This window comes from Pristiophorus japonicus, unplaced genomic scaffold, assembly GCF_044704955.1.
Source record: "Pristiophorus japonicus isolate sPriJap1 unplaced genomic scaffold, sPriJap1.hap1 HAP1_SCAFFOLD_228, whole genome shotgun sequence".
NCBI classification, from domain to species: domain Eukaryota; kingdom Metazoa; phylum Chordata; class Chondrichthyes; family Pristiophoridae; genus Pristiophorus; species Pristiophorus japonicus.
In genome coordinates, this window is record NW_027251994.1 from 125,001 (window position 1) to 139,052 (window position 14,052).

At 53.9% G+C, this 14,052-nt stretch overlaps 1 protein-coding gene across 2 annotated transcripts in view; it reads right to left on the reverse strand.

Annotated features, from left to right (window-relative positions):
• The window catches only part of LOC139245655 (neural cell adhesion molecule 1-like), an 83,589-nt gene that overhangs the window by 3,162 nt on the left and 66,375 nt on the right, over positions 1-14,052 (reverse strand). The window contains exons 10-12 of one of the 2 annotated variants that reach the window (XM_070871235.1): positions 11,550-11,674; positions 2,396-2,573; positions 150-354 (exon numbers count right to left, since the gene is read on the reverse strand). In XM_070871235.1, the coding sequence (XP_070727336.1) occupies positions 150-354; positions 2,396-2,573; positions 11,550-11,674 (508 nt within the window). Of the gene's footprint in view, positions 1-149; positions 355-2,395; positions 2,574-11,549; positions 11,677-14,052 lie in introns of both variants that reach the window. The other variant, XM_070871236.1, reaches the window with a different exon arrangement.

A 14,052-nucleotide genomic window follows, 5' to 3' on the forward strand; every position in this document is an offset into this window, starting at 1 on the left:
AGTACTCCCTCAGTACTGCCCCTCTGACAGCGCAGTACGGCGCTCCCTCAGTACCGCGCCCCGTCTATAGAACACTGGTGGTCCCCAGTCTGGGTTGTGTCGGCGCCCTATGGGAAATGCCGCGCGAGCGAGGCTCTTGGCGGACCCACCTCACCACGGCGGACCCTGTGCCCTGGTCCAGGCTCTTGGCCTCGGGGTCCTGCCGGCCCAGGAGGTTGATGGAGATACACATCAGGATACCGCATTTATTCGTGTAATAGCAGGTCACGTCGACAGCCACCAGCAAGACCAGGAAAATCATCATCATGATACCGATGATTGCACCAGTGCCGACCTTCGCGTGACCTCCGATCGCTGAAAATCAGAGGCCCAAGGGTCAGATGTCACGGAGCGTGCCGGAGGTTCCAACAACAAGCAAAGCCCAAACACACCATCGTCTCAATCTGACAATCAGGGAATTCGAACAAAAGTAGAATCATGGGAACAACATGCTGGACAAGGCCGATGAGAGACCCTATGTCGCCAACAAAAGGGGCCTGATAACAAATCAGTGAGTATGTTGGTAAAGTTAGCAATGCTTTGTGTGTCGGGGAACTCTCTTCCTCAACCCCTCCACCTTGTTACTTACCCCTGTCCGTTAACAACAGAGAAAACTGGAGCCATTCAGCCCCTCGAGCCTGTTACACAGGAACAGGAGGAGGCCCATTCAGCCCCTCGAGCCTGTTACACAGGAACAGGAGGAGGCCCATTCAGCGCCTCGAGCCTGTTACACAGCAACAGGAGGAGGCCCATTCAGCCCCTCGAGCCTGTTACACAGGAACAGGAGGAGGCCCATTCAGCCCCTCGAGCCTGTCACACAGGAACAGGAGGAGGCCCATTCAGCCCCTCGAGCCTGTTACACAGGAACAGGAGGAGGCCCATTCAGCCCCTCGAGCCCGTTACACAGGAACAGGAGGAGACCCATTCAGCCCCTCGAGCCTGTTACACAGCAACAGGAGGAGGCCCATTCAGCCCCTCGAGCCTGTTACACAGGAACAGGAGGAGGCCCATTCAGCCCCTCGAGCCCGTTACACAGGAACAGGAGGAGACCCATTCAGCCCCTCGAGCCTGTTACACAAGAACAAGAGGAGGCCCATTTAGCCTGTTGCACAGGAACAGGAGGAGGCCCATTCAGCCCCTCAAGCATGTTACACAGGAAAAGGAAGAGGCACATTCAGCCCCACGAGAACTCCAAACATTCACAAACCTCTGAGTGAAGAGGATCGAAGAAACAAGGAAACATAGCTTTTATTGCAACAGGGTTGGAGTTTAAGAGTGAGGAAGTCTTGCTACAATTGTACAGGGCCTTGGTGAGACCATACCTGGAGTACTGGTTTCATTACAGGAAGGGTGCGATTGCATTGGGGAGTGTACAGAGGAGATTTACCAGGATATTGCACTGGAGAGGGTGCAGAGGAGATTTACCAGGATGTTGCACTGGAGAGGGTACAGAGGAGATTTACCAGGATGTTGCACTGGAGAGGATGCAGAGGAGATTTACCAGGATGTTGCACTGGAGAGGATACAGAGGATAATTATCAGGATGTTACACTGGAGAGGGTACAGAGGAGATGTACCAGGATGTTGCACTAGAGAGGGTACAGAGGAGATTTACCAGGATGTTGCACTGGAGAGGGTACAGAGGAGATATACCAGGATGTTGCACTGGAGAGGGTACAGAGGAGATTTACCAGGATGTTGCACTGGAGAGGGTACAGAGGAGATTTACCAGGATGTTGCACTGGAGAGGGTGCAGAGGAGATTTACCAGGATGTTGTACTAGAGAGGGTACAGAGGAGATTTACCAGGATGTTGCACTGGAGAGGGTACAGAGGAGATTTACCAGGATGTTGCACTGGAGAGGGTACAGAGGAGATTTACCAGGATATTTCAGGACTGGAGAATTTTAGCGATGAGGAAAGATTGGATAGGCTGGGGTTGTTTACTTTGGAATAGAGGAGGCTGAGGGGAGACCTGATTGAGGTGTATAAAATGATGAGGGGCCTGGATAGAGTGGATAGGACGGACCTGTTTCCCTTGGCAGAGGGGTCAACAACCAGGGGGCACAGATTGAAAGTAATTGGGGGGAGGTTTAGAGGGGGTTTGAGGGGAAATGTCTTCACCCAGAGGGTGGTGGGGGTCTGGGGGGGAACTCACTGCCTGAAAGGGTGGTAGAGGCAGAAACCCTCACCACATTTGGATGTACACTTGAAGTGCCGTAACCTGCAGGGCTACGGACCCAGAGCGGGAAAGTGGGATTAGGCTGGGTAGCTCTTGGTCGGCCGGGGCAACACGGACACGATGGGCCGAATGGCGTCCTTCCATGCTGTAAATTTCTTTGGATCCGTCAACTCACCACTGGATGAGGAAGGTGGTTCCTGCGGTGTGCTGAAGTTGAAGAATGTCGTCCGAGACAGATTGAATTGGTTCTTAGCTTTCACCTGCACATGGTACGTGGTGACCCATTTCAGGTCCTGCAGCAGATAGGAGTTTGTCCCATTCACACTGTCGTTTATCCACTGCTTGGCTTGTTCCTGGGAACACAGAGAGCGTACAGCATGGGGTTAGATACAGAGCAAAGCTCCCTCTACACTGTCCCATCAAACACTCCCAGGGCAGGTACAGGGGGTTAGATACAGAGTAAAGCTCCCTCTACACTGTCCCATCAAACACTCCCAGAGCAGGTACAGGGGTTGAGATACAGATTAAAGCTCCCTCTACACTGTCCCATCAAACACTCCCAGGGCAGGTACAGGGGGTTAGATACAGAGTAAAGCTCCCTCTACACTGTCCCATCAAACACTCCCAGTGCAGGTACAGGGGGTTAGATACAGAGTAAAGCTCCCTCTACACCGTCCCATCAAACACTCCCAGGGCAGGTACAGGGGGTTAGGTACAGAGTAAAGCTCCCTCTACACAGTCCCATCAAACACTCCCAGGGCAGGTACAGGGGGTTAGATACAGAGTAAAGCTCCCTCTACACTGTCCCATCAAACACTCCCAGCGCAGGTACAGGGGGTTAGATACAGAGTAAAGCTCCCTCTACACTGTCCCATCAAACACTCCCAGGGCAGGTATAGGGGGTTAGATACAGAGTAAAGCTCCCTCTACACTGTCCCATCAAACGCTCCCAGCGCAGGTACAGGGGGTTAGATACAGAGTAAAGCTCCCTCTACACTGTCCCATCAAACACTCCCAGGGCAGGTACAGGGGGTTAGGTACAGAGTAAAGCTCCCTCTACACAGTCCCATCAAACACTCCCAGCACAGGTACAGGGGGTTAGATACAGAGTAAAGCTCCCTCTACACTGTCCCATCAAACACTCCCAGCGCAGGTACAGGGGGTTAGATACAGAGTAAAGCTCCCTCTACACTGTCCCATCAAACACTCCCAGGGCAGGTACAGGGGGTTAGATACAGAGTAAAGCTCCCTCTACACTGTCCCATCAAACACTCCCAGCGCAGGTACAGGGGGTTAGATACAGAGTAAAGCTCCCTCTACACTGTCCCATCAAACACTCCCAGGGCAGGTACAGGGGGTTAGATACAGAATAATGCTCCCTCTACACTGTCCCATCAAACACTTCCAGGGCAGGAACAGCACAGTGTTAGATACAGAGTAAAGCTCCCTCTACACTGTCCCATCAAACACTCCCAGGGCAGGTACAGGGGGTGAGAGACAGAGTAATGCACCCTCTACACTGTCCCATCAAACACTCTCAGGGCAGGTAAAGGGGGTTAGATACAGAGTAAAGCTCCCTCTACACTGTCCCATCAAACACTCCCAGGGCAGGTACAGCACGGGGTTCGATACAGAGCAAAGCTCCCTCTATACTGTCCCATCAAATACTCCCGGGGCAGGTAGAGGGAGTTAGATGCAGAGTAAAGCTCCCTCTACACTGTCCCATCAAACACTCTCAGGGCAGGTACCGGGGGTTAGATACAGACTAAAGTTCCCTCTACACTGTCCCATCAAACACTCCCAGGGCAGGTACAGGGGGTTAGATGCAGAGTAAAGCTCCCACTACACTGTCCCATCAAACACTCCCAGGGCAGGTACCGGGGGTTAGATAGAGAGTAAAGCTCCCTCTACATTGTCCCATCAAACACTCCCAGGGCAGGTACAGCACGTAGTTAGATACAGACTAAAGCTCCCTCTACACTGTCCCATCAAACACTCACAGGGCAGGTACAGGGGGTTAGATACAGAGTAAAGCTCCCTCTACACTGTCCCATCAAACACTTCCAGAGCAGGTACAGGGGGTTAGATACAGAGTAAAGCTCCCTCTACACTTTCCCATCAAACACTCCCAGGGCAGGTACAGCACGGGGTTAGATACAGAGTAAAGCTCCCTCTACACTGTCCCATCAAACACTTCCAGGGCAGGTACAGGGGGTTAGATACAGAGTAAAGCTCCCTCTACACCGTCCCATCAAATACTCCCGGGGCAGTTACAGGGAGTTAAATACAGAGTAAGGCGCCCTCTACACTGTCCCATCAAACACTCTCAGTGCAGGTACAGGGGGTTAGATACAGACTACAGCTCCCTCTACGCTGTCCCATCAAACACTCCCCGGGCAGGTACAGTGGGTTAGATACAGAGTAAAGCTCCCTCTACACTGTCCCATTAAACACTCCCGGGCGGGTACAGGGGGTTAGATACAGAGTAAAGCTCCCTCTACACTGTCCCATCAAACACTCCCAGGGCAAGTACAGGGGGTTAGATACAGAGTAAAGCTCCCTCTACACTGTCCCATTAAACACTCCCGGGCGGGTACAGGGGGTTAGATACAGAGCAAAGCTCCCTCTACACTGTCCCATCAAACACTCCCAGGGCAGGTACAGGGGGTTAGATACAGAGTAAAGCTCCCTCTACACTGTCCCATCAAACACTCCCAGGGCAGGTACAGGGGGTTAGATACAGACTAAAGCTCCCTCTACACTGTCCCATCAAACACTCCCAGGGCAGGTACAGGGGGTTAGATACAGAGTAAAGCTCCCTCGATTCTCCGCAGTCAACTTCAATTTATATACCACTTTTAACATAATATATGTAATACCAAGCCACATAATGAGATATTAGGACAGCTGACCAAAAGCATGGTCAAAGAGGTTGAAGTTCAGGAGAGTCTTAAACATAGAAACACAGAAAATAGGCCATTCGGCCCTTCGAGCCTGCACCACCATTCAATATGATCCTGGCTGATCATTCCTTCAGTACCCCATTCCTGCTTTCTCTCCATACCCCTTGATCCCTTCAGCCGTAAGGGCCACATCTCACTCCCTTTTGAATATATCCAACGAACTGGTCCCAACAACTCTCTGTGGTAGAGAATTCCACAGGTTCACAATTCTCTGAGTGAAGAAGTTTCTCCTCATCTCGGTCCTAAATGGCTTACCCCTTATCCTTAGACTCTGACCCCTGGTTCTGGAGTTCCCCAACATTGGGAACATTCTTCCTGCATCTAACCTGTCCAGTCCCGTCAGAATTTTATATGTTTCTATGAGATCCCCTCTCATTCTTCTAAATTCCAGTGTATAAAGGCCCAGTCAATCTAGTCTTTCTTCATATGTCAGTCCTGCCATCCCGGGAATCAGTCTGGTGAACCTTCGCTGCACTCCCTCAATAGCAAGAACGTCCTTCCTCAGATTAGGAGACCAAAATTGAACACAATATTCCAGGTGTGGCCTCACCAAGGCCCTGTACAACTGTAGCAACACCTCCCTGCCCCTGTACTCAAATCCCCTCGCTATGAAGGCCAACATGCCATTTGCTTTCTTCACCGCCTGCTGTACCTGCATGCCAACCTTCAATGACTGATGTACCGTGACACCCAGGTCTCGTTGCACCTCCCCTTTTCCTAATCTGTCACCATTCAGATAATATTCTACCTTCCTGTTTTTGCCCCCAAAGTGGATAACCTCACATTTATCCACATTATACTGCATCTGCCATGCATTTGCCCACTCACCTAACCTGTCCAAGTCACCCTGCAGCCTCTTACCATTAAAGGAGGAGAGAGAGGCGGAGAGGTTTAGGGAGGGAGTTCCAGAGCTTGGGGCCCAGGCAGCTGAAGGCATGGCCACCGATGGAAATCGGGGGATGGGCAAGAGGCCAGAATTGGAGGAGTGCAGTGATAGGTTACAGAGATAGGGAGGGGTGTAGGGGCTGGAGAAGGTTATACAGATAGGGAGGGGTGTAGGGGCTGGAGGAGGTTACAGAGATAGGGAGGTGTGTAGGTCTGGAGGAGGTTACAGAGATAGGGAGGGGTAAAGGGGCTGGAGGAGGTTACAGAGATAGGGAGGTGTGTAGGTCTGGAGGAGGTTACAGAGATAGGGAGGGGTAAAGGGGCTGGAGGAGGTTACAGAGATAGGGAGGTGTGTAGGGGCTGGAGGAGGTTACAGAGATAGGGAGGGGTGTAGGGGCTGGAGGAGGTTACAGAGATAGGGAGGGGTGTAGGGGCTGGAGGAGGTTACAGAGATAGGGAGGGGTGTAGGGGCTGGAGGAGGTTACAGAGATAGGGAGGGGTGTAGGGGCTGGAGGAGGTTACAGAGATAGGGAGGGGTGTAGGGGCTGGAGGAGGTTACAGAGATAGGGAGGGGTGTAGGGGCTGGAGGGGGTTACAGAAATAAGGAGGGGTGTAGGGGCTGGAGGGGGTTACAGAGATAGGGAGGGGTGTAGGGGTTGGAGGAGGTTACAGAGATAGGTGCGGGGTATCGGGGCTGGAGAAGGTTACAGAGATAGTGAGGGGTGTAGAGGCTGGAGGAGGTTACAGAGATAGGGAGGGGTGTAGGGCCTGGAGGTGGTTACAGAGATAGGGAGGGGTGTAGCGGCTGGAGGAGGTTACAGAGATAGGGAGGGGTGTAGGGGCTGGAGCAGGTGACAGAGATAGGGAGGGGTGTAGGGGCTGAAGGAGGTTACAGAGATATGGAGTGGTGTAGGAGTTGGAGGAGGTTACAGAGATAGGGAGGGGTGCAGGGGCTGGAGGAGGTTACAGAGATAGGGGCGGGGTATAGGGGCTGGAGGAGGTTACAGAGATAGGGAGGGGTGTAGGGGCTGAAGGAGGTTGCAGAGATAGGGAGGGGTGTATGGGCTGGAGGAGGTTACAGAGAAAGGGAGGTGTGTAGGGGCTGGAGGAGGTTACAGAGATAGGGAGGGGTGAGGAGGCCATGGATGGGTTTGTAAACAAGAATGAGAATTTTGATATCGAGGCGTTGCTTAACCGGGAGCCAATGTCGGTCAGTGAGCACAGGGGGTGATGGGTGAGTGGGACTCGGTGCGAGTTAGGACACGGGGCACAGGGTGTGATGGGTGAGTGGGACTCGGTGCGAGTTAGGACACGGGGCACAGGGGGTGATGGGTGAGTGGGACTTGGTGCGAGTTAGGACACGGGTCAGTGAGCACAGGGGGTGATGGGTGAGTGGGACTGGGTGTGAGTTAGGACACGGGGGCAGTGAGCACAGGGGGTGATGGGTGAGCGGGACTGGGTGTGAGTTAGGACACATGGCAGTGAGCACAGGGGGTGATGGGTGAGTGGGACTGGGTGTGAGTTAGGACACGGGGTCAGTGAGCACAGGGGGTGATGGGTGAGTGGGACTGGGTGTGAGTTAGGACAAGGGGCAGTGAGCACAGGGGGTGATGGGTGAGTGGGACTGGGTGCGAGTTAGGACAAGGGGCAGTGAGCACAGGGGGTGATGGGTGAGTGGGACTGGGTGCGAGTTAGGACAAGGGGCAGTGAGCACAGGGGGTGATGGGTGAGTGGGACTGGGTGCGAGTTAGGACACGGGGCAGTGAGCACAGGGGTGATGGGTGAGCGGGACTCGGTGCGAGTTAGGACACGGGGTCAGTGAGCACAGGGAGTGATGGGTGAGTGGGACTGGGTGTGGGTTAGGACACGGGGCAGTGAGCACAGGAGGTGATGGGTGAGCGGGACTCGGTGCGAGTTAGGACACGGGGCAGTGAGCACAGGGGGTGATGGGTGAGCGGGACTCGGTGCGAGTTACGACACGGGGCAGTGAGCACAGGGGGTGATGGGTGAGTGGGACTGGGTGCGAGTTAGGACACGGGGTCAGTGAACACAGGGGGTGATGGGTGAGCGGGACTCGGTGCGAGTTAGGACACGGGGCAGTGAGCACAGGGGGTGATGGGTGAGCGGGACTCGGTGCGAGTTAGGACACGGGGCAGTGAGCACAGCGGGTGATGGGTGAGTGGGACTGGGTGTGAGTTAGGACACGGGGCTGTGAGCACAGGGGGTGATGGGTGAGCGGGACTGGGTGTGAGTTAGGACACGGGGCAGTGAGCACAGGGGGTGATGGGTGAATGGGACTGGGTGTGAGTTAGGACACGGGGTCAGTGAGCACAGGGGGTGATGAGTGAGTGGGACTGGGTGTGAGTTACGACAAGGGGCAGTGAGCACAGCGGGTGATGGGTGAGTGGGACTGGGTGCGAGTTAGGACACGGGGCAGTGAGCACAGGGGGTGATGGATGAGTGGGACTGGGTGTGAGTTAGGACAAGGGGCAGTGAGCACAGGGGGTGATGGGTGAGTGGGACTGGGTGCGAGTTCGGACAAGGGGCAGTGAGCACAGGGGGTGATGGGTGAGTGGGACTGGGTGCGAGTTAGGATACGGGGCAGTGAGCACAGGGGGTGATGGGTGAGCGGGACTCGGTGCGAGTTTGGACACGGGGTCAGTGAGCACAGGGGGTGATGGGTGAGTGGGACTGGGTGTGGGTTAGGACACGGGGCAGTGAGCACAGGGGGTGATGGGTGAGTGGGACTTGGTGCGAGTTAGGACACGGTGCAGTGAGCACAGGGGGTGATGGGTGAGTGGGACTCGGTGCGAGTTACGACACGGGGCAGTGAGCACAGGGGGTGATGGGTGAGCGGGACTCGGTGCGAGTTAGGACACGGGGCAGTGAGCACAGGGGGTGATGGGTGAGTGGGACTGGGTGGGAGTTAGGACACGGGTCAGTGAGCACAGGGGGTGATGGGTGAGTGGGACTGAGTGTGAGTTAGGACACGAGGGCAGTGAGCACAGGGGGTGATGGGTGAGTGGGACTGGGTGTGAGTTAGGACACGGGGGCAGTGAGCACAGGGGGTGATGGGTGAGTGGGACTGGGTGCGAGTTAGGACACGGGGCAGTGAGCACAGCGGGTGATGGGTGAGTGGGACTGGGTGTGAGTTAGGACACGGGGCTGTGAGCACAGGGGGTGATGGGTGAGTGGGACTGGGTGTGAGTTAGGACACGGGGGCAGTGAGCACAGGGAGTGATGGGTGAGCGGGACTGGGTATGAGTTAGGACACGGGCAGTGAGCACAGGGGGTGATGGGTGAATGGGACTGGGTGTGAGTTAGGACACGAGGGCAGTGAGCACAGCGGGTGATGGGTGAGTGGGACTGGGTGCGAGTTAGGATACGGGGCAGTGAGCACAGGGGGTGATGGGTGAGCGGGACTCGGTGCGAGTTAGGACACGGGGTCAGTGAGCACAGGGGGTGATGGGTGAGTGGGACTGGGTGTGGGTTAGGACACGGGGCAGTGAGCACAGGGGGTGATGGGTGAGTGGGACTTGGTGCGAGTTAGGACACGGTGCAGTGAGCACAGGGGGTGATGGGTGAGTGGGACTCGGTGCGAGTTACGACACGGGGCAGTGAGCACAGGGGGTGATGGGTGAGCGGGACTCGGTGCGAGTTAGGACACGGGGCAGTGAGCACAAGGGGTGATGGGTGAGTGGGACTGGGTGTGAGTTAGGACACGGGGCAGTGAGCACAGGGGGTGATGGGTGAGTGGGACTTGGTGTGAGTTAGGACACGGGGCAGTGAGCACAGGGGGTGATGGGTGAGTGGGACTGGGTGTGAGTTAGGACACGGGGGCAGTGAGCACAGGGGGTGATGGGTGAGTGGGACTGGGTGTGAGTTAGGACAAGGGGCAGTGAGCACAGCGGGTGATGGGTGAGTGGGACTGGGTGCGAGTTAGGACACGGGGCAGTGAGCACAGGGGGTGATGGGTGAGTGGGACTGGGTGTGAGTTAGGACACGGGGCAGTGAGCACAGGGGGTGATGGGTGAGTGGGACTGGCTGCGAGTTAGGACAAGGGGCAGTGAGCACAGGGGGTGATGGGTGAGTGGGACTGGGTGTGAGTTAGGACACGGGGCAGTGAGCACAGGAGGTGATGGGTGAGTGGGACTGGGTGTGAGTTAGGACACGGGTCAGTGAGCACAGGGGGTGATGGGTGAGTGGGACTCGGTGTGAGTTAGGACACGGGGCAGTGAGCACAGCGGGTGATGGGTGAGCGGGACTCGGTGTGAGTTAGGACACGGGGCAGTGAGCACAGGGGGTGATGGGTGAGTGGGACTGGGTGGGAGTTAGGACACGGGTCAGTGAGCACAGGGGGTGATGGGTGAGTGGGACTGGGTGGGAGTTAGGACACGGGTCAGTGAGCACAGGGGGTGATGGGTGAGTGGGACTGAGTGTGAGTTAGGACACGAGGGCAGTGAGCACAGGGGGTGATGGGTGAGTGGGACTGGGTGTGAGTTAGGACACGGGGCAGTGAGCACAGGGTGTGATGGGTGAGTGGGACTCGGTGCGAGTTAGGACACGGAGCAGTGAGCACAGCGGGTGATTGGTGAGTGGGACTGGGTGTGAGTTAGGACATGGGGCAGTGAGCACAGGGGGTGATGGGTGAGTGGGACTGGGTGTGAGTTAGGACACGGGGGCAGTGAGCACAGGGGGTGATGGGTGAGTGGGACTGGGTGTGAGTTAGGACACGGGGCAGTGAGCACAGGGGGTGATGGGTGAGTGGGACTGGGTGTGAGTTAGGACACGGGTCAGTGAGCACAGGGGGTGATGGGTGAGCGGGACTGGGTGTGAGTTAGGACACGGGACAGTGAGCACAGGGGGTGATGGGTGAGTGGGACTCGGTGTGAGTTAGGACACGGGTCAGTGAGCACAGGGAGTGATGGGTGAGTGGGACTGGGTGTGAGTTAGGACACGGGGCAGTGAGCACAGGGGGTGATGGGTGAGTGGGACTGGGTGCGAGTTAGGACACGGGGCAGTGAGCACAGGAGGTGATGGGTGAGTGGGACTCGGTGTGAGTTAGGACACGGGGACAGCCGAGTTTTGGATCACCTCTAGTTTACGTCGGGTAGAATGTGGGAGGCTGGCCAGGAGTGTGATGGAATGGTCAAGTCTGGAGGTAACGGAGGCAGGGATGAGGGTTTCAGCAGCGGATGAGCTGAGGTAGGGGACGGAGACGGGCGATGTTACGGAGGGGGAAATTGACGGGTTTAGTTATACTGCGGGATATGTGGCCGGAAGCTCATTTCAGGGTCAGATATGACCCCGAGGTGGCGAACAGTCTGGTTCAGTCTCAGACAGGAGTTGGGGAGAGGGAGGGAGTCGGGGGGCTGGGGAACGGAGTTTGCGGCGGGGACTGAAAACAATGGCCTCGGTCTTGCCGATATTGCGGTGCGCGTGTAAAGGCTCACACTGCGCCTGTGAGACGTGGAGACTCACCTCTTTGTACTGGATGTTGTACTGAGTAATTGGGCTGCCCCCAGAATCCTCATCTTCGAAATATATCCGGAAAGAATTGCCTTGGCTTTCATTCTTCGCAAACACCTTGGGTCTGTCTGGCTCTCCTGCCGTGGGAAAGGACGTGATTACTGTGTGCCTTCATCATACAATCGGAGGGCTCGAAATTGTACAATGACCCCACTATTCTCGGCCTGAATGGAAATCATCGGGTAATTACACCGTCAATCAGATTCTGTGGACTGTTTGCTGTTAGAGCACAGATTAAATAGATTCTGTGGACTGTTTGCTGTTAGTGCACAGATTAAATAGATTCTGTGGACTGTTTGCTGTTAGAGCACAGATTAAATAGATTCTGTGGACTGTTTGCTGTTAGAGCACAGATTAAATAGATTCTGTGGACTGTTCGCTGTTAGAGCACAGATTAAATAGATTCTGTGGACTGTTTGCTGTTAGTGCACAGATTAAATAGATTCTGTGGACTGTTTGCTGTTAGAGCACAGATTAAATAGATTCTGCAGACTGTTTGCTGTTAGTGCGCAGATTAAATAGATTCTGTGGACTGTTCGCTGTTAGAGCGCAGATTAAATAGATTCTGCAGACTGTTTGCTGTTAGTGCGCAGATTAAATAGATTCTGTGGACTGTTTGCTGTTAGAGCACAGATTAAATAGATTCTGCAGAATGTTTGCTGTTAGTGCACAGATTAAATAGATTCTGTGGACTGTTTGCTGTTAGAGCACAGATTAAATAGATTCTGCAGAATGTTTGCTGTTAGTGCACAGATTAAATAGATTCTGTGGACTGTTTGCTGTTAGAGCACAGATTAAATAGATTCTGCAGACTGTTTGCTGTTAGTGTGCAGATTAAATAGATTCTGTGGACTGTTCGCTGTTAGAGCGCAGATTAAATAGATTCTGTGACAGGGACTGTGGTTCCCGTATTGGACTGCCTATAATGACAATGATACTAAATTACAGGAAGTACAAGTAAATCAGATTCCAGCATCCGCAGTATTTTGCTTTTGTTTAAGGTATTTGCTTCATGGCCTCTTGCTGAAGCACTCATAGCAACACATTGCTGTTAAGGACAGGTCAGAATTGTCACAGTGCTGACCAAGGCTCACAGACCTGAAACGTTAACTCTGTTTCTCTCCAATGCTGAGACAAGGGAGAACCAGTGAATGTGGTGTATTTGGACTTTCAAAAGGCTTTTGACAAGGTCCCACACAAGAGATTGGTGTACAAAATCAAAGCACATGGTATTGGGGGTAATGTACTGACGTGGATAGAGAACTGGTTGGCAGACAGGAAGCAGAGAGTCGGGATAAACGGGTCCTGTTCAGAATGGCAGGCAGTGACTAGTGGGGTACCGCAGGGCTCAGTGCTGGGACCCCAGCTATTTACAATATACATTAATGATTTAGATGAAGGAATTGAATGTAATATCTCCAAGTTTGCAGATGACACTAAGCTGGGTGGCGGTGTGAGCTGTGAGGAGGATGCTAAGAGGCTGCAGGGTGACTTGGACAGGTTAGGTGAGTGGGCAAATGCATGGCAGATGCAGTATAATGTGGATAAATGTGAGGTTATCCACTTTGTTGGCAAAAACAGGAAGGCAGAATATTATCTGAATGGTGACAGATTAGGAAAAGGGGAGGTGCAACGAGACCTGGGTGTCATGGTACATCAGTCATTGAAGGTTGGCATGCAGGTACAGCAGGCGGTGAAGAAGGCAAATGGTATGTTGGCCTTCATAGCGAGAGGATTTGAGTATAGGAGCAGGGAGGTCTTACTGCAGTTGTACAGGGCCTTGGTGAGGCCTCACCTGGAATATTGTGTTCAGTTTTGGTCTCCTAATCTGAGGAAGGACGTTCTTGCTATTGAGGGAGTGCAGCGAAGGTTCACCAGACTGATTCCAGGGATGGCGGGACTGACATATGAAGAAAGACTGGATCGACTAGGATTATATTCACTGGAGTTCAGAAGAATGAGAGGGGATCTCATAGAAACATATAAAATTCTGACGGGACGGGACAGGTTAGATGCGGGAAGAATGTTCCCGATGTTGAGGAAGTCCAGAACCAGGGGTCACAGTCTAAGGATAAGGGGTAAGCCATTTAGGACCGGGATGAGGAGAAACTTCTTCACCCAGAGAGTGGTGAACCTGTGGAATTCTCTACCACAGAAAGTTGTTGAGGCCAGTTCGTTGGATATATCCAAAAGGGAGTTAGATGTGGCCCTTACGACTAAAGGGATCAAGGGGTATGGAGAGAAAGCAGGAATGGGGTACTGAGGGAATGATCAGCCATGATCATATTGAATGGTGGTGCAGGCTCGAAGGGCCGAATGGCCTACTCCTGCACCTATTGTCTGTGTTTCTATGTTTCTATTTCCAGTATTTACAGAATCTATTCAATCAGAACGTGACAGCAAGCTGTCCGCAGAATCTATTTAAACTGCACTCGAGCAAACAGTCTACATCATC